At 37.5% G+C, this 25,945-nt stretch overlaps 1 protein-coding gene across 9 annotated transcripts in view; it reads left to right on the forward strand.

The window, feature by feature from the left end:
• The window catches only part of LOC107557202 (disabled homolog 2-interacting protein-like), a 92,483-nt gene that overhangs the window by 61,246 nt on the left and 5,292 nt on the right, over window positions 1-25,945 (forward strand). For 6 of the 9 annotated variants that reach the window (XM_016240531.1, XM_016240533.1, XM_016240535.1 and 3 more), the window contains 10 exons: window positions 4,488-4,644; window positions 6,411-6,509; window positions 6,742-7,296; window positions 16,151-16,295; window positions 16,615-16,759; window positions 17,786-18,022; window positions 18,474-18,675; window positions 19,630-19,808; window positions 22,150-23,038; window positions 24,549-24,701. In XM_016240531.1, coding sequence (XP_016096017.1) covers window positions 4,488-4,644; window positions 6,411-6,509; window positions 6,742-7,296; window positions 16,151-16,295; window positions 16,615-16,759; window positions 17,786-18,022; window positions 18,474-18,675; window positions 19,630-19,808; window positions 22,150-23,038; window positions 24,549-24,701 — 2,761 coding nt within the window. Of the gene's footprint in view, window positions 1-70; window positions 233-4,487; window positions 4,645-6,410; window positions 6,510-6,741; window positions 7,297-16,150; window positions 16,296-16,614; window positions 16,760-17,785; window positions 18,023-18,473; window positions 18,676-19,629; window positions 19,809-22,149; window positions 23,039-24,548; window positions 24,702-25,945 lie in introns of those variants that run through there. The other 3 variants (XM_016240538.1, XM_016240539.1, XM_016240532.1) reach the window with 3 other exon arrangements.

A 25,945-nucleotide genomic window follows, 5' to 3' on the forward strand; every position in this document is an offset into this window, starting at 1 on the left:
ACAAGAAGGCCGAGGAGTGGGTGGAGAGAGGTGGGGGCATGCGGTTGTGTGTGTGTGTGTGTGTGTGTGTGTGTGTGTGTGTGTGTGTGTGAGCCACTGCGAGCGGGGCTGCATGTGTCCTCTGTTCCCAATGGCTCCGAGCCGCAGCAGAGGTAGCAAAATGGAGCTGTGAGCTGCCTTCCTCATCCTCGTCTTCATCACCAGGGGACCGGGGATCCTGACAGCATGCCTGGTGAGTATTTAGTTTCAGAATCCCTGTGGTTCTGACTGGCGCGCTGTAGATCCAGATCTCAGCGGATGGAGTATGTTATGGGAGCGCTGCATTGTGCTTGAATGGCATCTCATTACAGAGCTTCCATGCTGAAAGAATGAAAGCAGCCGAGGGAGAGATGAGGGAGTCACAGCGCTCCCCCTGCCTTTGTCGGCATTATCGAGGCATTAATCGATGGTAAAAAGCATGCTGCTGCGGTCAGCAGGGATTGTGGCTGGTAACTGAGGTGTTCAGTCCCTATGAACGGATCAGGGCTTTTAACTCTGCGCAGCTTCCCTGTTCTGTCCTTTGTGTGGGAGCAGATGTACATAAACACACGCTGGGTGAGGAATACACGCCGTGCCCTGCGGTCAGGTGGAGGGTAGAGGTCTTTATGAGTGCTTTTGTTAACATTTTTTCATTTAATGGCTCTGTCAGGTTGTGAATTTATATTATAAGATCCATTATTCCACCCTGTTACTGGGTGGTGACATGTGCTGTTTGACATCCCAACAATCTCTGTGTGAATGGGCGGATCTGATAATCTGTGTTAGTAGAGATGCAATGAGAAAATTAGAATTTTTGCGATTTATAAGTCACTCTTAAAAAGAAATGTTCCAAAGAACCGGAAGAACCAGTTTTGGTTTCCCAAAGAACATTTTAGTGAACAGTTCTTAAAAAGACCCCATATTTTCTTAGTGTGAAAAACATTTGAAAAATCTAAAGATCCCTTTTCTGCTATTAAGAACCTTTTGTGGAATCTAATGGTTCCATGTTCATGAATCGAAGGTTCTTGTATATTAAAACTTGTATATTTTTGTGTGTATATTTAATTTAGTGCATTAGTGTGTTCTTTAGCACAAGAAAGAGCTAAATGTTAGCTTGAGAAGCAGCATGATAAAGACAGTATATTCTAAATAATGAATATTTTGCTTTATGTTACTGCCTTGATTAATCTAAACATTTATTGGCAAACAAAAGGAATTAATTTACACTATAAACGTGTTGTTATCATTCCACATGCTGCTGGACGCATAACACATAAATTTTAATCGTACAAGACATAAACAGTAAATAATAAATAGTCAAGTATTTTTTTTTTGTTGTTAATTGGAGGAAATCAATTTCAATGGTTGAAAGGACATTGGCATAACATTTTAATTTTAAGAAACTGTTTGACTATGTTCACAAATTAGTTTAAAAGATTTCTCAAGGGAAAAAAAAGATTCACAAATTAAAAGATTTGTGGACAGTTCAAACACATCCAAACAATATTTATGGTATGCATAGTATGTATCACAACTTGGAATATTTGATTCTGTCAGTTGAGGCATTCTGCAAATGTTTTTGTATAATGACCACCAAACTGTGTAACTGACCATTGTCCTAGGCTTTGGGTTGCTTATTTTATAGCTATTTTACTAGTTTCACTCATTTAGTTAAAGAGTCAGGTGCTTGAGTTGTGTGTGTGTGTGTGTGTGTGTGTGTGTGTGCTTTTTTGTGACAAATGAGGACATAAATTTGTATAATGATAAAGGTATGACATAGGTATTACAAGGAGAAGGTGACTTTTCAGGACATTACCCCATGTCCCCACTTTTCAAAACGCATATAAATCACACAGAATGGACTGTATTGGAAGTTTCCTGTGAGGGGTAGGGTTGGTGTAGGGCAATAGAATATACGGTCTGTACAGTATAAAAACCATTACGCCTATGGGATGTCCCCACTTTTCACAAAAACAAACCTGCGTGTGTGTGTGTGTGTGTGTGTATAGATGGATAGATAGATCTAGAATTTTTTATGGGCCCTCAAAATTCATGATTATTTCTGCACTAACCTTGGCGAATGTTTTTAAAATCTTGTTCCATTTTAATTGTCTCTGTACTCAACCATTTTAGAGCTTCAGTAATTTCTGGCAGTTCAAAAGCCTTGCTGGTTGGGGGCTGGTCAAATTGGGTAGAAGTTGATATGTCGAGCATTGGCATGTGACGGATGCATTTTATGGGCTTTTACAGTTCTTTACGTTGACCTAAATAATTCTGTTATTTGGCTGCCAGTCCTTAGAAATCGTCAATTTCCTACCATGTTATGCCATGTTTTAACCTCGTCAATGCACGATAAACATCAACAGTTTGTTGTCTTATTTCATGTCGTTATCGGTACCGATATAAGAATGTGCATTGGAACGTGAGTTCCATTTTTCATGGAATGAAAATCGATATTTTCATAAAATACACATGCATAACATTCATGTTTTTTCTCCTACCTTCTCGAAAAAAATGTGTCTTCCAAGAATCTCCCGAATAAGCTTCTTTGAAAAGAGGCTTGTGGGTTTTAGGAGTGACCCCATCGATAGTGCTAAGATTATGTAACTACTCACTTGTGAACTCAAACACAGCTGTTGAAATGCAGTAATAAGCTGTGTACCAGAGTATTATGGGATGCTGAATAATTACATTGTTCACTGAGCTCCCAAATGTTTTTCTGATTATAAAACGAGAGGTTTAGTGGGACGTGTTACATGAGCTGACTGATCTAGTTCATGCGTATCTTGTATATTCATATTGCCCTTAAAGGATAATGGATAGAATTGACACTTGTCTTGTTTTTTACTCCAAGAATGTAGCTAAAAACATATTTAAGTGTAAGTAAAAATGGCTTTAGTGCTTAAAAGCAAATAAATAAAATACATTTTTAGCTTTTGAAATCTTGGCCTTTGAGATTCTCTTAAATGTAGCTTGTTTATAATCTAAGCCTATATACAATATATATACAGCTTATATATAGTGTACACACACACATTACTGTTTAAAAAGTGTTTAGGAAGTACTCAGCAAGGCTGCAATAATTTGATCAAAAATACAGTAAAACAGTAATATTAGAAAATATTATTATAACTTAAAATACCTTTTTTCTGTTTTGATATATTTTAAATTATAATTTATTCCTATGAACAAGCTGAATCATTACTTCAGTCTTCAGTGTCACATGATCCTTCAGAAATCATGCAAGTTTGGGAATTGTTGCTTCTTCCTGTTTTTCTTGTCTTGATGGCTGCGGTTCTAGCGAAAAGTCTTGTTATTGACACTGGGTTTGCCGGGATTAACAGATTAGCTGGATGTTTGACTGTTTTTTAGTAACCCGTAATGGTGTTTGTTGTTTCAGTACATGCCGTGCCAAAATGCTTTTTTTTTTTTTTGTAGTAGTAGTAGTAGCCACCCAGAATGGAGCTTTGATGTCTGAATACCTTATTGTAGCTTTTGATCATGATGTAGATAGAAAGATTGACAATGCATTTTCAGCTTTCAGATAATGTTTATATCTCAATTTTAAAAAATTGACCCTTATGACTGGTTTTCTGGTCAAGGGTCACATTTGCAGACATATTGTAAGCTACAAAATTTATGTTGAAAGCAGTGCTCAGATGACTTTTTAAAGAATTTAAATTGGAGTTCGTATTGAAATTAACATTTAATTGCACACTTTCATATCTTGGCAATTTAGAGCATAGTTTGAGACATTTTTGAGATATCTAAAACTTCAGAGAAGAGATGTTTTTCTTATTTTTCTCATATTTGAGATTATTTTTCTCAGGAAACCCTAACAGCAAACTTAATTGTCTCCATTTGCTCTTTCCTAATCTCATCATTGTCTAAGAGAAACAATTAACAAATTAGCAACATTTTCTTTCCTAAAGGAATATGGAGAAGACAAGTCACACTTCCTGTAAACACTTCTTTTTCACCTTTTACTTTGTGTGTGTCTATGCGTGTCACTTCCTTTTTATTTTTGTGACAGTACTAGTCATCTCAACATACCCTCGGTGGTCTCATTCAAACAGTCTCATCCGAGTGAAGGTCATTCACCTGGAGGGCAAACTTTGTTTTCCACTTCCTATGTGAGACACAGCTCACTTCCAATTAGGCAAAGCTGCTTTGTGATGCCTCATTACAACTTGCTGAAAATGCCTCATGGCCTCATCATTTCCCAGAACGCCGCCCCTCTGATCTTCGTCAGATATGTCATGCCGGTGCCTGGAAGCTTCAGCTTTTGTATGCAGTGCAGCAGAACCGCTGACTAGTCAGGCAGTGAGAAGTCAGCAGCTCATGCCGTGCTCACCGCAACATGCCAACATATACGATAGTTCCAGTTCGCATCGCATCTCACTTCTAATAAACTACAAATGCCTGTTTAACTCTGATGCATATGTTCCTCTCTTCCTGTTTCACTCCAGTAGATCCCATCTGATGCCGAGGCTGAAGGAATCGCGGTCTCACGAGTCGTTGCTCAGCCCCAGCAGTGCAGTAGAAGCTCTAGATCTCAGTATGGAGGAGGAAGTGCTCATCAAACCTGTGCACAGCAGCATCCTGGGACAGGATTTCTGCTTTGAGGTGAGTCGGTTGACCTCACTGCCCTGTTGAAGTCACAGCCCTGTATTAATTGCCAAAAGGACTTTTAATGTACGACAAGTCTCAAAATAGCACGCAGCAAAGGCCCATTAAAACTTCATCAAGGCCATTAGCCAAGATCAAATACTATGCAGAAAATAGCAGTGCTATCTAGCCGTTCAGCAGTATAGTCATTGAGGGGCCGTGGGTCATGTTACTGGATGATTTTCACGTGTGTTACAGAGAAGGCTCACTTAAAACAGATGGTTATATAATTACAAGGTCAGATGGTGCAGACAAAGTAAACTGTGATCAGGCAATCGGCATGCAGGTTTCCTTAAAGGAATAGTTATTCACCTAAAAAAGTAATTTTTTTAAAAAGGGTTTTTGAATGAATCTCAGTTAGGTAGTATCATAGTTAAATCAGGCATCTGCATGCAGAACTTAATACCAGAAGCGCCTTCCTTTTCCCTTTGTATCCCCTGCTCAAAGGGTGCAAGAGAGTCCCATCTGTCTGAACATCTCCTCTCGTTCTCTCTGTGATCACTAGAGGTGAGTTCTGAGAGGCCAATTCACATGGAGTCAATGACTGTTACAGTACAGCAGACGCCAGCTGCAAAGAATGAGACACTCACCATTAGTAGGAGTTCTGCAGGGGTCAGCCAAAGGTCTATTATGGATTATGCTGTTTGCTCTATTTATTCCATCATTTATCACGCAAACTAGAATTATAGCAGTCAAAATTCTATATGAAAATTGAATTACATTTAGTAGGGTACACTTTTATTATGAATTTCTAGGGTGGAATTCCCTAAGAAGGAGCTGGCTTTTCAAAAATATGCTTATTTTATATTTATTTTTTGTGAATGTTTACAGTGTTTAAATATTTCAAATATATTGTAGCTATTACTTAATTTTGTTAATAATGTTATTTATTTAATTATTTTATTATATTTTGCAATTTATTTAAAATATTTCATATATTATTTTGTTCAGATATAAATATTTTTGTTTAATATTTATCACTTAAATTTATATTTATTTTAAAGGCTTGTTTGCATTTAAATACAATTTATTATATTTAAATAATTTAGATATTTATCTAAATGTACATAATTTTAATTAAATTCATTTGTATTATATTTTGCTTATTTAAACTATAATTTACATTCTAATTTAAGAATTATTTAATTTTGCAATTGCAAACTTATTTTTTTGTTTAATATTTATTATTTAACTTTTCTAATTACTTATTTTAAGTATTATTTTCAAATATAACTTAAATACAAATGAAAATACATAAGAAGCAGCACTACATCAGCGCAGATAATGCCTGGCAATTTTTGTTTTGAAAAAGTCTTGCAACTGTTTGTTGAATTCACCCCTCTGTATTCAAATGTGGACCAGTACTTTTGTTGTCACCTGGATGGTGTGACTGTGAGCAGATGGTCTTTTCAAGATGAATTTTGGATATGAAAAGAATATTTGTAAAAGGCGTATGCATGTATCACTACTCACTGATAACGCACGTGATCCTTCAAATACGTCTGATCTAAGTGCATTCTGTCTGATAGGGCTATTTGAGAGTTTTATTCTTCCTCCAAATGTAATTGCTCTCCACTCCTGGGAAACGCTTCATTGATTGAGTGCTGTAGCGTTCAGTGGATCTCTCTGATAACATCCACCATCTCCTGATCTGCATTTCAGTCCTTTCTAGCTCGCTTAATGCACTTATCTGCAAATTTGATCATTGTAATCTGTAATTGCAGGTAACTACTTCAACAGGAAGCAAATGCTTCTCATGTCGGTCGGCTGCCGAGAGAGACAAATGGATGGAGAATTTGAGACGTGCTGTGCATCCCAACAAGGTAAACTGGACGATTCATCTGAATCCTGGGTAATTCTAGACCAGATGAGGTTTAAGTCAGTCAGCATGTTACTTTTTCATATATCCTGTCTCACATATTGACAGTTTCTGATCGACTTCTCTGCATTAACTCAGCTTAACTTTTTAAAGTACACAGGGGGTTATCTAATTCCTTTCTGCAGTTTGCAGAGGTCACTGTAAAACGCAGTGCTTTCTTTTTTTGTATTCCGCAGGATAACACCCGTCGGGTGGAAAACATGCTGAAATGTTGGATTATCGAAGCTAAGGACTTGCCTGCAAAGAAAAAATACTTCTGTGAACTTTGTCTGGATGACACGTTGTATGCACGGACTACCTGCAAACTCAAAACAGACAATGTTTTCTGGGGCGAACACTTTGAGTTTAACAACCTGCCCTCAGTTAGGAGTATCACCGTGCATCTTTACAAGGAAACGGACAAAAAGAAAAAGAAGGACAAGAATAATTACGTGGGCCTGGTCAATATCCCTATAGCGGCAGTCACCGGGCGGCAGTTCGTGGAAAAATGGTATTCCGTGAGCATGCCGAATCCCAATAAAGGAAAGAGTCCAGGACCCATGGTCCGATTGAAATCCCGATATCAGAGCATGAGCATCCTTCCCATGGAGCTGTACAAGGAGTTTGCAGAGTACATTACTAACAATTATATGTTAATGTGCTCAGTGCTGGAGCCAGCGCTAAGTGTGAAGAACAAGGAAGAGATGGCTTGTGCACTTGTCCATATCTTACAAAGCACAGGCAAGGCCAAGGTAAGATAATTGCATTGTATGCTGCTATGCCACGTTAAAGTAAACACGAAATCAGAGTTCACCCCATTTTCTTTTCTAATGCACATTCCCGCTCTTGTTGTGCATGATTCATCATTAGAATCATGTGCATGAATATAATGCACATTATTGCAATATAACAGTTTCAGGCTAACGTTGTACAATGTATTTAACAAATATGATACATAAATAATTGTAAATAATCAGATTTTAAAAAATCACACAAAAAGCATACAACAAATCATGCAAGCTTATTTGCAATTAGTGTCATTTTTAAAATAAAGTCAGAATTGTGAGATTAAAGTTGTGATATTACGTTCCTACTATTTTGAGAATAAAGTAAAAATTAGCAGAACAAGTTGTATCAATAGGAGAATAAATTCTTAGCAATATGAGATTAAAGTCGCCCACTGCTTGCCATTTCAGAGTTATTTATTGCTAAATCCTATCTTAAAGTAGATCTAACTAAATCGTCCACACACATTTCTCTCGCATTTCTACTTTATTATTCGTATTGCTTTGACTTTAATGTTGTAATTCTGACTTTATTCTTAAAATATTTCCACTTTATTTTTATTTGATTTATTTATTGTTTTTTAACATGGCACTAAAATGCTGTAATTTCCACAAGTCCCAACTCAGAAATGCATCCCGTTCCATAATGAAAATTGGGTGCAAAGGCCTTTTCATGTTGACTTATAAAAGTAAATGTGTTGCCTGACTGCATTTGTTATATCTAGGAAGATTGTTTAATTATAGACTCTCTCACGGATGCTGTTTGCTGACAACCGAACGAGAGAGTGACATGACGATTTGTACATTGTCAAGATAAAACACTCAACAATCATTGTGCTACTTTGAGTTTCCATGTTACACTCGGAGTTTAGACGTCTTAGTATAAAAAAGCTGACTGTGACATTTATTTTGAAGAGTTTTTTTCTGAAATGAAGCATTTGCCTAGTTGGGCGTTTTGCTGTAAGAAACAGAAAAGGACGTTCTAGGCCTTACTCTAAACCCCATCAAATTGCGAAAAACATCAATGCTAGAGAAGAACAATAGAGACGTGGCCTGCTTCCTCTCATTTAATCACAGGAGTGCTGAGCGCTGTGATTGCCCTCATTAACTTGAGCACAAACGGCTCTGATACTCACCATATATCAGCCTAGAATCAGGTGATATCACAAATAAAAGCGAGCCGTCTGTCGCTTTGTCACTCATCTGTCATTATTGATCAAATGCTGTTCGAGAGAGCTGTTTTTGCTGCAGCACTCTGACGCGAATCCGTGGCATTGTTGCATCACAACAGACCTGCACAACAATTTGCCATCCAGTTCTCTAGAATATGCGATCACATTATTGTTAAGTGCCACTCTGGGCTTATTTGGGATTTTTAGTCTGTGCAATCCAGCAATACAAGCCTAATGTTTAGACGTGCTTGAATGAGATTTTGGTATTTTGTTTGCCTTTTGTGTTGAATGAAAGATTCTAACTTAGCTGTTACTTTTTCAACATATTATATATATTATATTATACAATTCTTTTAAACCATTTTTTGCAGAACACATATTATGTCATTTTTTAGCCAATCAACAAAGTGGCTGGTCTATCATTACAGCAGAACTGTAAGTCAAAAAGGCCACAGTCTTTCATTACAGAGGAGTTAAACCATTTTTTGCAGAACACATATTATGTAATTTTTTAGCCAATCAACAAAGTGGCTGGTCTATCATTTCAGCAGAACTGTAAGTCAAAAAGGCCACAGTCTTTCATTACAGAGGAGTTAATTGGTCAGGGACTGCATTGTCTCTCATTATACAAGGCCAGAGCTGATCAGCCAGTGCATTTTCTTTCATTAGCTGAAGCCTGGTTACTGTAAATAAAGAACATTGACTTAGTCTCAGCATTCCACAGCTTCCTGTCTTTGTCTGCAGGCCTGCATGATTTCAATAATGAGTACTGATTAGCCTGATTATGTACTGATAGCACATGATTGAAATAATATCTGCCTGTATGGGGCATCTCGTTTTAAAATTGTCTTCAAATTGGATTGCTGCAAGCCAAAATTGCTGAATGATAAGCTATCCATAATGTGTAGTTGCATAATATGACATTCACCTTTATTAATCTAATAAGCAACCATCAAATTTGTAAGGTAGTCTTGAAATGCTCTGTATTTAAGCTTTGCTAATGTATCAGATATCTTTTGACATACATAACTGTAAATGGTAAAGATACAGTATGTATTCAGTTTAGAACCTATACAATATAACGTGTCTATATTATATACAGAATATTTACTGTATATATTATATAAATTACATATGAAGAGTTCAGATGCAAAAGCCTCTAAGTGCCTTCTGAAATTTTCATCTAAAATGAGCATTTTTATCAGGCTCCTATATTTATGTTCAATTATTTCACTTTAACGGCATAGAAAATGACATATACATTGCCATTAAAGTAAAATTACTGAACCAGCATAGGAGCCTGATAAAAATCGAATTTTATATGAAAATTTCAGATGGCACTTAGAGGCTTTTGCATCTGAACTCTTCATATGTATTTACATAATACCTATTTAGGAGCTAAATATAAAATATCCAGGGTTTTCATATGTTATTTTTTTATATTTATTACCCCTTGTTGATTTTAGATAAATCTCCTATTATTTACATTTATAAATGCACTGTTTATACAGTAGGTTTTCAGTATATAATATACACATTTATATACACATCTGTACTATATACTATATATATTAATTACATTTATATTTACATAATGCCTATTCAGGAACTTTATCTATGTTTTATTTTTACAATTCTATAATAATTTTTTCATATGTTAGTTTTTAATTCTTTTTTATTTTTCCTTGTCAATTTTAGATAAAGCTCCTAAATAGGTATTATTTACATTTTTAAATATACAGTAGTTATGGTATGTGTTCAGTATATGAATAAGTGTATACAATATAGTGTGTCTGTATTTTATACTGAATATATACATTTAAATCAATTTAATTTCATGTCTTTACATGATACATTTTCACTTACATGATACAGATAGCTTTATCCAAAGTTAAAAAGGGGCAATAAATAAATATAAAATATCAAGTGTTTTATGTGTTATTTTTAAAACATAATTATGTTATTTATTGCCCCTTGTCAATTTTAGATAAAGCTCCTAAATAGATATTATTTTTAAATATACCATTGATTATATATATATATATATTATATAATAATAATAAATTATTTGTATCCACAACAATTTAAATCCGAGCTTTGTGACACTCGGGTACAGATCCAGTCTGTTTGTGCAGGAAGTATTGATCGTACTGTGTGAGAGTGTGAGCCAGTGTGGGGGAGATTCACAATTCTAACCTCACATAAAGAGTCAAAGTGTCCACTCAGGGTTTGTCCTGAGGGAAATTCCAAGTGTCAGGCCTCATGCTAATCAGCTTTTATTAATTCAGCCGTTGGTTTGAGGGCCAAACGGGTTCATGTGATCACGCTCAGTGAAGAATTGAGCTGTAATGTGCAAGTCTGAAAGATTATTAATCAGCAGGGCTGTGCACTAGGGAGGCAGGGCCTGTGGGACAGGGGTCATTAGTAGATCGCCCAGAGGATGAACTGATTCTTGAGAGCACACATTGCCATTTTAACAAGCCACTGCTTACTTATTCATGCCTGCCTCAAACTGCTGTAAGCATGAAGCTTAAACAAGACGCTAACAACCCTTCCGCAGGTTATTGGACAGCAGGAAACATTTTTAATGTTAAAATAATATTTCCATTTTGAGTAAATGTCAAATAAATAATCAAAGAATCCTGAAAAAAAAATGTATGACATTTTCCACACACACAAAAAAAACTGTTTTTAACTATTGATAAGAAACGTTTCTTGAGCACCAAATTAGCATATTAGAATGATTTCTAAAGGATCATGTGACACTGAAGACTGGAGTAATGATGCTGAAAATTCAGCTTTGCATCACAGGAATAAATTAGATTTTAAAATATATCAAAATAGAAAACAGGTCTTTTAAATTGTAATAATATTTCACAACATTACTGTTTTGACTGTAGTTCTGACCAAAAAAATGTAGCCTTGTTGAGCATAAGAGACTTTTTTCAAAAACAGTACAAATCTTACAGGCGCCAAACTTTTCAGTGGTATGCTAATTTTATGCACAGTAAAAAGCATGACCTACTATATTTGCCAAAACATTCAGTACACGCATAACAAATCACACTATGTACAGTATCCTGCAATGCAGTGCGCTTGACTTGCAGTGTGACAAATTAACTGGAATTTATATCACCCACAACTTTTAACATCTCTCTCTCGACTCATCATTTGATCAGACTGTCAAAGACATTTTTTAACAAAACTGGGCTACAAATGCCCATATTTCTGACACGTTAACTGGGCACCACTCATGCAATCTAATGAGGTCATGTGTCAACATCGCATACCATCATAAGCATTTATAGCTGCATACTGTTTCACATGTATCATTTGCTTAAAAATAGTGCACATTGCATAGTATATTTTGCCCAGTATGCAGTAATTGCTTTGCAACTACTAATTTTCCATAAAACCCCCATAGTTTTCTTTTTGCAGATCTGTGCTGATTGTGGTGCTAAGCTACAGACAGGCATGATGGGATGTGACAGGCATGCCGGGGAAAATGCGCTGCACTCGGTGGCGTCTGATTAGTGGTGAGACTACGGATAAGTCTCATCAGGGAACGGGCGCTGAGTGCTGCTCACTGTGTTAAGCTCTCGTGTCCTAATTGAATACAGAGTGCTGTGACTTCTGCCAAAGACGCAGAGCTTTTCGAGAAACTGGGTCTCATTTGATCCTCTCAGTGTCATAACCAAAATGCACCTCTGCCTGACTGGGAAGAGAACAGCTCAGATATGCCCTTATCACCTGATCCCACCGATGATGGTGGAGAGAGCTTTGTGCGGCACAGAAAATCCTGTCTTGTTCTTGTCTTATATAAGTGTAATGTGTCGGCAACTGTTTAGATTGTTGTGGAGACCTGCTTAGGAGACTGAATCCTAAGTGCTTGTAGAGATGTGCAATAATGCATAAGACACTATCTCTCAAAACACAGACATGCATCTGCTGCAGATCATTGATCCAACGCCAGGGCATCAGCAGAAATCACGGCCAGCTGTAGACACACACACCCATGTCCTTTACGGAGATTCTGCTGTCAGCAGTAGCACAGCACCACCCACATTGATCCTTCATCTCTCTGACATTACATAGCTTATGACCAGATTGTGTTTTTGATGCTGGTGGGATCATATGTTGTGCTGGCATATAGCATTGATATGCATCCTAAACCAGCACTAACCAGCATGGAGTAGCATGGGAACTCATACTGGTCTCTTAATCCATGCTAAACACATGGAGCTTACATAGTTCAGAAGAAATCTGATGCTTCTTAAATAATAGAATTTGTAGCATCAATTCAGTTCTGCTGTATCATATTTAATAATCATTCTTTGGAGACTTAGACTTGTTTGGGGACAAAAAGAAAACAAAAAATGTCCTTTTTATCACTAATGTTGTTCATGGTACCTTTCTATTGTGTAATTATTGTGAAAAATACAACATTATGAATATACAGTATAAGGATATAACTGGGAGAATGCGTTTTAGTATTAAAATATACTTTAAAAAATATAATCGTAGAATGTTTAATTTTTATGTTCAATGTCATCCTGAAATGAATCAAATGCTTTTTTAAATTGGTAAATTTGAATTGAATATGAATATGAATTTGAACAGGAACTAGAATTTGGATTAAAATGAAATAAAATCCATAAACCTGGTAACTTTATTTAAAAGAAAACCTAATAACTAACCTAATAAACCTAAACTTTAATTTAAAAGAAATTAATAAACCTAATAACTTAAATTCTTACTAGGAAAAAGGACAATTTGTCAAGAATTTGAAAAAAATCTTGGGACTTGTGAAAGTCTTGAAGTTTAATGATTTATATTTTTTTACTGACAGACAGGCAAGAAAGAACTTAATTTCCCACAAAGTCATTACCTGTTGAATTTCTTAGAATTGCAATTAAGTAAATTACACTTCCTGTCATTATATTCCAGGCTGCTCTTTTTTTTCTGCGCAAACAAAAAAGTGCATAGATGCTGTCGTTATTCACTTAAGATCTTTCCATCTGGCATAGCTCTAAAATCTTTAAACTTGACATCTATAGTTTGACATCACTGCTTAACAGCTACCACAGAGGAGAAGATTTTCAACTAGTAGCAATTAAAATTATCCCAAGATATCAAATGGCTTTATGAGTCTTGAAGTATAGCGCAAGAGTCTTCTTTTATCGTGCATTTTGTACGTTTTGGAGCTCTGAATTGTAGCGAATTTAGCTCATGGGGAAATATGAATAATTAACCATAACTAGTTATAATTAACTATTCATATTTTAGATCCACTGTAGATATTTAGCTGACCACTCAGGGTCAACCGTCTTGTCAATTCTAAGAACGTTAATTTCCTGGTTAAAGGAAATAACTTTCTTACTGTACAATTCTATAAGTTTGTAACATAAATCTGCATGATTATTGACTTCCTGTCTTGTTCTTGTCTTATATAAGTGTAATGTGTCGGCAACTGTTTAGATTGTTGTGGAGACCTGCTTAGGAGACTGAATCCTAAGTGCTTGTAGAGATGTGCAATAATGCATAAGACACTATCTCTCAAAACACAGACATGCATCTGCTGCAGATCATTGATCCAACGCCAGGGCATCAGCAGAAATCACGGCCAGCTGTAGACACACACACCCATGTCCTTTACGGAGATTCTGCTGTCAGCAGTAGCACAGCACCACCCACATTGATCCTTCATCTCTCTGACATTACATAGCTTATGACCAGATTGTGTTTTTGATGCTGGTGGGATCATATGTTGTGCTGGCATATAGCATTGATATGCATCCTAAACCAGCACTAACCAGCATGGAGTAGCACGGGAACTCATACTGGTCTCTTAATCCATGCTAAACACATGGAGCTTACATAGTTCAGAAGCAATCTGATGCTTCTTAAATAATAGAATTTGTAGCATCAATTCAGTTCTGCTGTATCATATTTAATAATCATTCTTTGGAGACTTAGACTTGTTTGGGGACAAAAAGAAAACAAAAAATGTCCTTTTTATCACTAATGTTGTTCATGGTACCTTTCTATTGTGTAATTATTGTGAAAAATACAACATTATGAATATACAGTATAAGGATATAACTGGGAGAATGCGTTTTAGTATTAAAATATACTTTAAAAAATATAATTGTAGAATGTTTAATTTTTATGTTCAATGTCATCCTGAAATGAATCAAATGCTTTTTTAAATTGGTAAATTTGAATTGAATATGAATATGAATTTGAACAGGAACTAGAATTTGGATTAAAATGAAATAAAATCCATAAACCTGGTAACTTTATTTAAAAGAAAACCTAATAACTAACCTAATAAACCTAAACTTTAATTTAAAAGAAATTAATAAACCTAATAACTTAAATTCTTACTAGGAAAAAGGACAATTTGTCAAGAATTTGAAAAAAATCTTGGGACTTGTGAAAGTCTTGAAGTTTAATGATTTATATTTTTTTACTGACAGACAGGCAAGAAAGAACTTAATTTCCCACAAAGTCATTACCTGTTGAATTTCTTAGAATTGCAATTAAGTAAATTACACTTCCTGTCATTATATTCCAGGCTGCTCTTTTTTTTCTGCGCAAACAAAAAAGTGCATAGATGCTGTCGTTATTCACTTAAGATCTTTCCATCTGGCATAGCTCTAAAATCTTTAAACTTGACATCTATAGTTTGACATCACTGCTTAACAGCTACCACAGAGGAGAAGATTTTCAACTAGTAGCAATTAAAATTATCCCAAGATATCAAATGGCTTTATGAGTCTTGAAGTATAGCGCAAGAGTCTTCTTTTATCGTGCATTTTGTACGTTTTGGAGCTCTGAATTATAAATGGCCACCGGGGCCACATGAGAACATATCATTAGCATGTTTACATGTGGGCTTCTGAGGTCTTGGATATGCTCAGCTGAAACTGATGTAGTGCAGTGAAGCCGGAGCAGAGACATGAGGTACACATCATGAGAGAGGACATTAACTATACAACGTCCATTACCCCACAATCAATACACTATCACTGCGTATGATATCCATGATATCATACGCATATGATATGATATCTATGATAGCATATGCATATGATATCCATGGATATCCATAACCATCTCAATCTGGAACACGTTCTGACTGGAGCTTCTGTGGACTCTATATAAAACTCCTGAATCCGGCCCATCAGATGCATTTGCTGGTTTGCAGGTCATCCTGTCAGATACCCGGTTCTGGATGGTTCAAAATCAAATGTGGAACTTCAAAAACATAGTGATCAAAGATGGGGACAGAAAGGAGGAAACAGACCAGAAGCAGCACAGTAGACACAAAACAGCCTGTGTGTACTGAAGCCAGCATGATTTGTGTGCCATTTTATTGTCAGTTTAATATGCATAAACAACTATAAATAAGGTTGAAATTTCTGATATGGTATGAAAACTTTATCAAAACATTGTTGTGTTTGTCTAAGTATCCCAATCAGCCAGAACACTCAAGCAATGAGTTTGGGTGAAACTTTTTGTTTATCTGACAAGTGAGAGTCAGGGGGAACCATTTGCAATTTAAACCCAAGGTTTCAAACATTTAAAGACTATCTCTAGAAATGCTGCACATCAATAAAGACTTCTTAATGTTTTGTCCCCCTCAGGACTTTCTGACAGATCTGATGATGTCTGAGGTGGATCGGTGTGGAGACAATGAGCATCTCATATTCCGTGAGAACACACTGGCTACTAAAGCTATAGAGAAGTACCTGAAACTAGTGGGACAGAAGTACCTTCAGGACGCTTTAGGTAAAATTGTGTGAAAATTGTCATTCAAATCAAAATAGTGCAATACATTCCTTACTATTTCTGGAGACCATCAGATATGCTTGTGAGAATATATAATCAATAATTTACTGCTTTTGTGTGTGTAGTATGTGTGTTTGAAGTTCTGTTCAATTATTTAAGATATCAAGTTAAATATGGGTGCAAAATCAAGTGAGGAGGGAAAGCTTTAGGCTTGGTTTCCCTCAAAAGAGTTTGTTTGATGCTGGGAAAATACTTTCAAAAGCTTAGTCTGTGAGAAAGTGTTGCAGGTTTTCCGCATTGTTTACTTTCTCCGTCCCAGGTGAGTTCATCAAAGCCCTGTATGAGTCAGACGAGAACTGCGAGGTGGATCCGTCTAAGTGCTCCTCCAGTGACCTGCATGAGCACCAGAGCAACCTGAAGATGTGCTGTGAGCTGGCTTTCTGCAAGATCATCAATTCTTACTGGTAATGCCAACAAATTCACCTCTCATATAAGCGTCTGCACACTGCAACTGCCTGGCTTAGACAGATTTAAAGGATTTTTTCTTTTTATTGGAAACATGCTTCATTTGATATTTTACAATGGTTAGTTCCAATGTTAGAAACTGATTGGTCAATATTGCATATAGGCACTGCATTTAAGGTATATATAAATATATATACCTTAAATGCAGTGTAAGTCATTTTGAATGATAAGCATCTACCAAATGCATAAATGTAAATGCTTAATAAAAACATGTTACAATATTATGACTTACAAAGGGTTTTCGGCTGCTTTTAAATTAATTCTAGGCAGATCCTGAATTAGCGATTTTGTAATTTCTCCAAAAAGCCCATGATGCCTGGCAAAGTAAGACTAATAAGAAGTGAGAGGTCTCCATCTGTCCTCATGGAGACTGTGCTGTTCCTCAGTCATCACCTACGTATTAGCAAAACCATGCTGAGATATGAAATTACTCCCTCCTGCAATGGCCTAGTGCAAGATATTCCGTCAGGGGAATGTACTTTTTCTCCCTTTGAGGAGTATCTTCAACTGAATCTTGATAGGTTGTGTCTAACTCTGCCGGGGTTTTGTTGTGCGCCATCTTTTATGTGTCTCTCTGTCTCAAAAAGAGCAACTTAAACGGCAGATTGTGGTGAGCTAGAGGTCGCAGGAGGGGACGTCCTTACGGCAGTGATGTGAAAATTGAAGGTGGGCGTAACGGTTAAAGGGTGTAGCAGTGAAATTGTTGTGGGAGAGGATGCCGTCCCGCATTGTTAACACTTAATTAAACGCACATGGTGACTGTGATTCGATGTGGGAATGCAGAACTGGGTGGGAGTGTTGTTGTTTTTGGGCCTGTTTGTTACTAAACAGTTACTCAGACAGTATTTCAGCTCACTGGTTTAAAGTCATCATTTACTCCAGACCTGTATACTTTTTTTTTTTTTGCTGTAATAAAAATGTGGTATTTTCTCTCATCAAATCACTTTATTGTCTATCCACTCTAGCGTGTTTCCTCGGGAGCTTAAAGAAGTGTTTGCATCCTGGAGGCAGGAGTGCAGTAACCGAGGACGACCGGACATCAGCGAACGCCTGATCAGCGCATCTCTTTTCCTGCGCTTCCTGTGTCCTGCCATCATGTCGCCCTCGCTCTTCAGCCTCATGCAGGAATATCCTGACGACCGCACCGCCCGAACACTCACACTCATAGCCAAAGTGACACAAAACCTCGCCAACTTCACCAAGTGAGTGTATTTGTTCATGCAAATCAAGGATAGAACATTTCTCACCAAACGGGTTCGCAAACCTCAGGGCTTCTAATTAAATCATAAACATATAAAATGAAAAAGAATCATAATAAAAACAATAAAAATCAAACACTTACTGAAAATGTGAAAATAATTTTTATTTACCTGCATGTTTGGTGACCATTATCTAACATCAGACAACCGTGAACGTGATTGCTTTGTTGTAGCATTGAAATATTAATTGAAACCTCAGGGGGTACTTCAAGTAAATATTTTACAGCAAAAAGTTACATCATTAAGCTATAACATATGATATGATACTGAAATGACAATGAAATTTGATGTTGATCATGAGTTTTAATGCATCATACCCCTGTGGTTGCAGTTAATAAACTCTTATGCACATTTTCATCGGGACAAACTGTATTTACTGTGTTTTTTGTTGTAGGTTTGGCAGTAAGGAGGAGTACATGTCCTTCATGAATCAGTTCTTGGAACACGAATGGACCAACATGCAGCGCTTCCTGCTGGAGATCTCCAACCCGGAGACCATCTCAAACACAGCAGGCTTCGAGGGTTATGTTGACCTGGGCCGTGAACTCTCCACTCTCCTTTCTCTCCTGTCCGAAGCCGTCTCACAGCTCGATCAGGTGAGGTCCTGCGATTGAACAAATATTGAAAACAGTTCATTAGATTGTAATGTACTTATGTGTCTTCATGCAACTCTCACGGAAACAGAAACTGTCATTTGAGCTCAATTTAGTTTATCAAGTGATTATCTGATGTGATAAAATACAGACAACACTGGCTCTGAATTTTGATTGGATGAGCTACAGTCAAAGCTAGTTATCTGAGAAAAATAGAAATAGCTGATATATGCACACCAAATTGCTAGAAACCATAAAATAGTTACAGTTTTAAAATTCACCATTAATAGAAATGTCCAGATTTACACCAACAATTAGTCATTAAGATTCACACTCCACCTGTGTTGAACTTAACAACACCCATTGAACGTAGTAAAATCACTGTAATGCACAGCCTCTCTTGCTTCAAACTGTACTGGAATAACATGCTAAACTTTATTTTAAGTGGTCATTAAGTAAAAATGGCCATTCTTGTTATTATCAATGTTAAAAAAAACAGTTGTGCTGATTTATGTTTTTAAGAAAACCATGATACATTTTATTTTTCAGGATTTTATCGATGGATAGAAAGTTCTAAAGTACAGCATTTATTTTTTTTTAAATTGAAAATTGATCACCTTTGATCAGTTTAATGGATCATTGCTGAATAAAAGTATATATAAAAAAAATATTGAATGTTTGAATGACTGTACAGTAAATGTGGAAAGTGGCAATATAATGCATCCCGTTAACTTGGCCAGGCTTATTCATGATAAGCTAACAAAACCCTATGAATGCAGTAAAATCACTGTAATGCACCACCTCTCCTGTCTTACAGCTTCAAACTGTACTGAAATAACATGCTAAACTGTATATTAAGTGTTTTTTCTGTAGTGCTATATTGCCTTTACTCAATGGAGTTCACAATGCTCTATCAAGTTTAAATCCAGTCATTCACTGTTCTGTATTGTGTTGTAGAGTACTATCACTAAGCTGGGTCCTTTAGCACGGATCCTGCGGGATGTCAATTCAGCCCTGACGAACCCCACTGGAGTCCCCGTGTCATCTCCCACCGAGCGTGTAGGTTCCCCCACTCTACCCAGCAGCAGCCTGTCTACCGGTCTGCAGAAAATGGTCATGGACAGTGAGATCACAGGGTAAGTCAGGGAAAAAATAGTCTTATGTAGCCAGACTTTTCACTTTCAGCCTGGTCTAGATTGCAGGTTAGTGTCTATCCAAAGGTAATAAGAAATATCCAGTTTAACTGGTAAGCAAAAATACAGTCTTGTGCTTCTAACTGAGGAACCGATCTTAAAAAAACTGAGGAACCAAACTTAAAAAAAACTCCAAAGGCTTTGGATTCTGTGGGCTCTGGGATGCGATCCATGCGAGTTGATGGCTATTTACTGTGGCAGTCTGTGAAATCAGGGAAATACATTTAAAGCACTCATATATTTAGGTGAGAATCTTAAACATGACACTGTGTAATGTAAATAAAGCTGAGAGGAAAAACTGCAAGCTGTTAAATCTTTATCATTTTGTTGTGGAATATGGTAAAAATTAAGTTGTAAAATGGGTCCCAGGCAAGGCTTTTGTAAATGCCACATCTTCTCTTGCTGCTCGACTGATCACCCAGTGCTTTCAAAGAAGATTACTTGCATCTGATAATATCTCCATGTTTTAATAATCAGTTTTCAGATCTTTTACTGTCTGTTTACTTTCTAAATATCTATGTTGCATTAATTTTCTCGACTGGAAAAGCACTGTAATAGCAACGTCAGGATCATGGGTTCAGTTCTCTTAGAAACACACATACTGTTTGAATGCACAGTCAGACACTTTGATTAAAAGCATCCGTTGAATGCATAAATGTACTGTTTAAAAGTTGTTGTTTGTTTTTGAAAGAGGTATTTTATGCTCACCAAAAATACAGTAAAACCCTAATATTGTGGAATATTATTATAATTTAAAATAACAGTTTTCTATGGACATATATTTTAAAATGTAATTTATTCCTGTGATGCCAAAATTGAATTTTCAGCATCATTAATCCAGTCTTCAGTGTCACATGATCCTTCAGAAATAATTCTAATAAGCTGATTTGGTGTTCAAGAAACAATTCTTATTATTATCAATGTTGAAAACAGTTAATATGAATATTTTAATATGTTGATAGTTAATACACTTAATATTTTTGAGAAAACCGTTATACATTTTCAGGATTCTTTGCTTTAGAGAAAGTTCAAAAGAACAGCATTTATTTAAAATATAATTTTTTTTGTAACATTATAAAAGTAAAGTCACAGCCTGTCATTTTACACGCATTGCTGAATTAAAGTATTTCTCTCCAAACGAAATCTTCCTGACCCAAACTTTTGAACGATAGTGTAAATATAGAAACTGACAATAAAATGCATGCAGATAACATTGCCAGGTTTATCCATGAGAAACGTCTAGGTTACTTGTGTAACCCTCGTTCCCTGAAGGAGGGAACGGAGACGTTACGTCAGTGACTGACGAATTGGGATCTCGCCCGACGACTTACCGTCTACTGCATCGTGATGCGCGGCAATGCGGCAACATACACTTTCAGGGTGGAGGGAGACAGCCTTCGCTCCAACCCATCCTGCAGGAAAGAAAGCACTGAGAACATGACTCATCCATGAGCGCTGCTTCAGCGTGCTGTAAGCCCAAGCACGAGAGGCAGTGATCATGACCGTCAGATGAAGGCAGGAAACGACCACATCCAGAAACGCACGAGCGGGAAGCCATCTTTAAAAAGACGCGCGTCGCTCGTGAAGCTCTTTTAGAAATAGCTATTTTAGAATTTTTTGGAAAATACTCTTTTAGAGAGAGCGCTGAAGCGCCCAGGGGAGGTCGCGGCAAGACCACAGAATGGAAGCTGCAGCCCGCCGAGATTTCAGCAGCCTGGATGGCAACCCCCGCTGATACGCCGTCACACCAACGCCAGCTGTTTCTTTCGAACACTCGCGGAGATTCGTGCTGTAGAAGGCTCGGCTCCGAAGCGAAAAGCTGATGTGCGTTTGCACGAGCTCTCCTTTTATACCCCCGCTGCGGGGCGGGGTGCGCGTGGCGAAACACGCACGCCAACTGTCATTGGCTTGTTTAGTTAACACTCGAAGGTGATTGGGCTCTCGGGCGAGATCCCAATTCGTCAGTCACTGACGTAACGTAGAACGTGACTGACTGAATGGGAACAGATTTGTTTTGCACCAAGCAAGACATTGTTTATACTTTCCTTTTCTTCATCCTTTTCTTCAGGGTGGTTTATTCTCTAGCACAGTAATCAAAGACATATATTGTAATGTAGTCTTGAATAAAAGCTGACTGTTTTTTTCTGTGTACATGTTTTTTACAGTCACATCAGCACACACACATCCATTAGTCATGCAAATGAGCTAGACTGGCAAACAATGAGTTTGATTTGAATTAAGGAACAGCTGTGATCTTCGTTTTGTCCCGTTACCTCTTGGACAGGTTGGTGGATTTCACACGGCTGCCCTCACCGACCCCCGAAAACAAGGATCTGTTTTTCGTAACGAAGAATTCTGTGATCCAGCCGTCGCCTGCCCGCAGCTCCAGTTACTCGGAGGCTAACGAGCCAGATGTTCAGATCCCCAACGGCAGCAAGAGCTTGTCAATGGTGGACCTGCAGGACAGTCGTTCTCTTGAGAGCGCTCCCAACACCTCCTTCAGCGACCCCATCAATGACAGCCATACTTCTGTTGGCCAGGGCACAGGAGTGTGGACCACCCGCACCACTATGGGCAACACACCCAGCGGTCCGACCCTGAGGAGGCCAGGACAGACCCCCACCACACCGAGTACAGAAATAGCCCTGGGGAGGTCCCAGCTGCTTGCCCCGCTCTCGTTCCAGAACCCTGTGTACCACATGGCCGCCGGATTGCCCCGTGCAGTGGCCGATTCGGGATCTGAATGCCAGAGCTCCATCAGCTCCCAGAGTAACGCAGAGGAAGCAGCTACTGCGGGGTCAAAGCACCCATTCCTGAGCCAGTCCAGCACGGGGGCCAGTGGCGGAGGGGGCAGCAGCGGGGATGAATTCATTCGGTGTTCTGGAGAGTTCACTCGCAGACAGCTGTCCCTCACAGAGACCCAACACCAAGCCAACGTACCACGCCAGAACAGCACAGGGCCGCAGCGCAGGATAGACCAGCCGCCTCCAACCGTCACAAGGGGCCGCACTCCGCCCAACATGCTCAACACCGCACCGTACCCCCGCCCCTCCAGTGGAAGTATGATGTCATCATCTCCTGACTGGCCAAGCAGTGGCACCAGACTGAGGCAGCAGTCGTCGTCCTCCAAAGGGGACAGTCCAGAATCTAAGCAGCGCACCCTACACAAACAAGTGAGTTAGAGATTTTAGAGAAAGATATTTTCACACTTCTTTTTCTTATTGTCTTTTGATGAAAATATCCTTTAAATTTTAGTAAATATTTTGTCATGTCATATGAACGAAAATAACATTTTAGTGCAAAATTAAATATTCAAACATTTAATTTAACAAAAACCTGCTTGTTGAATAATGCATTAATTATTTTATTTCTTTTACTTGTTACAGTTTCAAAATACCCAAATGTCTTTAAAAAAATTTTAACAATTACTTTGATTTGTAAATGTTGTCAAAAATTTAGATAGCTATAATAGGACTAGTTTATTTTAGTATCATTGAGATACTGTTATCGTTTTTGTTAATATTTTTAATTGCTTTTATTTTTATATTTTCTGTTTTAATTTTAGTTAGTCATTTTTATTTTTATTTATTTTTTAAATACGTCGATATAATTACATTTTATTGCTATTTCATTTAGTTTGACATTACGGAGCCCCATACTTGACATGCAGGGGAAAAAACTACATTATTTATTTAACTACAATGAGGGAATGAAATAATAAAAGATAACCTTAATTAATCATTTGTGTGAAGTCATTGCCATTATATCTGTTTTTTTCCCCACATCATGTGCTAGCCTCCATATGCCATCACAAATGTTGCTGTTGTTTATTTATTTGTTTTTTAGGAAATTAAACATGATTTTTGCCTAGACAATAAACTGTTTTAGAAAATAAAATAGACTTGCATTAAAGACCCAAGTTATATCTGGAGATCAAAATATCGTTGAGGATTGAGGGTCGGCTCTTCTTGAATTGTCCTAGTAAGCAACCACCTAGCAACCCAACAGTTAACCCTAGCAATCAACATGCTAAAAAGCACTCAGAACACCCCAGCAACCGCACAGCAACACACGGACAACTAGCATTGTGGTGGCAGGTTTTGCGAGGTAGGCGCCGCTCACATTTTTTCAGAAATGTTGTAAACCGAATCATTGTTATTATTGCTACAGTCAAGAAAAAGATTTTCAAAGTTCTGTGTTATCAAGAGATAGGTCTCTCTTGGTCCGTTAGTTGCAACATTCCCACAGCTAATTTAGATATCACCAAATTATCTAGCACTCGGCTGATATCCTTAAAACAAATTGGCACTCAGATCTCTCAGGGGTTAATGAGCCTTTGGTGCATCGCAACAATCATACGAGGCTCTTTGGTTGAGACGACCGCACAGCCCTCTCGCCGTCAAAGGCGAAAGGAACAGAGCAGACAAGCAGAATTAATTGCTTGAGTGCAAACACTGGGCTAGTGATTAAATGACTGCTCACATTGTCCAGACTGTTCCTTTGATGTCTGCAGAATTAATCTTCATTAAAAAAATTATCAAGTGTTGTTGTCACCTTGAAAAGTTTTTAGGCACTTGTTTGTGTGTATGAGTGAAATCTAATTTGAGTCTCATATAGATGTTAGCATGGCTAATTATGATACAATAATGTATTTGTGTGTGTGTTTGAATGAACTTTTATTAGGCTCCATCTCCTGTGAATCCCAATGCGTTGAACCGCACTGCTGCGTGGCTGCTGAATATGAATGTGCAATATTTGGAGCAGGAGGGAATTGACCCAGATTCGAAACACCGGGAGGACTTTCCAAACAAGGAGGATCTCACACCAACTGAAAAGGTAATAATGAGACCTCATCCTGCGGCACGAAAAACAGCAGTATATGCAGAAATACAGCAGGCTTACTGTTTGTGTGATAAAATCTGGCCTCCCACGGGCACACAGACAGGAGATGATGATTTCCTATAAAATATGTTTCACTATTTGTAATCTCTTGATAATGATGGACTTTCTGTGAGGACATGATGATGAATATTATTTAGGTCATGCTAATGTTGCTAGGTAACCTTCCTGGAATTACCAATCATGTAAACCTAATTAATATGCATTAGATCAATCTGACACCGAACTTTTAAACATGGTGTAATTTGCAAACTTAAGCACTCTAAACCATTTTCCTTCCTAAACTAAAGAAAGACAGAACCATCCAAGGTTTTTTCCTGATCACCGAGACTTGAGGACATTTTAAGATCAGATCTAGTTGCTTAGTCACTGCATCTTGTCTTAAACTGATACGAGCACTGTGGATGTCAAACTGCAGACAGGTAGATTCGCACTGCAATTGAAATAGACTTTAGATGAAGCTGACTTTTGATCTCTCTAGAGTTGTAATTCAGGAGGACAGGCTCAAATCACTACATAGTGGAGAGCACACGTCTGGTTCAGACTTGTCTGCCGTCTCTTTCCCCTGCTCTTTAATGAATAATGAGCCCGGCGGAGTGCACTGAGTGTGTACACCCACATACTCAAGCTTCTCCCTCAGCAGAACCCCACTGCATCCGTACTGTTTGAAGCTGTTAATGTAAGTGATACTGTGAAGATTGGTTGAATCCTCTACAGGGAATGTAGCTTATTGCACAACAGCATTTTAGTCTAGATGCAAAATTACAAGACAAAAAAAAACACAGGAAACCAGGCTTATTATTCCAAGTCTTTGCTTTGCATATTTATAAAGCAGACGGTTTCTGTATCTATAAACCCTTAACCAAGCAGAATCTCAAGATGGAGACTATCAACAGTGAGTTCTCAAAAACGTTCTTCTCCGAACAGCTGCATAAAACATTTCATACAATACTTTCTTAGTCTCTGAATAGCCTGAAGCAACAACACAGCAAAAAATATTTTCTAAATCAGTATGTCTGTCTTATTTTTTTTTTTAAATATGTAAACATCTCTAAAACAAGATCAATTTATTGAAGAGCTAAAAATTTTAAGATATGCTGCCTTTATTTCTAGCAAATGCAACTTTTTATATAATATATAGTGGGTGTATATATATATATATATATATATATATATATATA

This window comes from Sinocyclocheilus grahami, unplaced genomic scaffold (genome assembly GCF_001515645.1).
Source record: "Sinocyclocheilus grahami isolate Dianchi unplaced genomic scaffold, SAMN03320097.WGS_v1.1 scaffold592.1, whole genome shotgun sequence".
Lineage (NCBI taxonomy): Eukaryota > Metazoa > Chordata > Actinopteri > Cypriniformes > Cyprinidae > Sinocyclocheilus > Sinocyclocheilus grahami.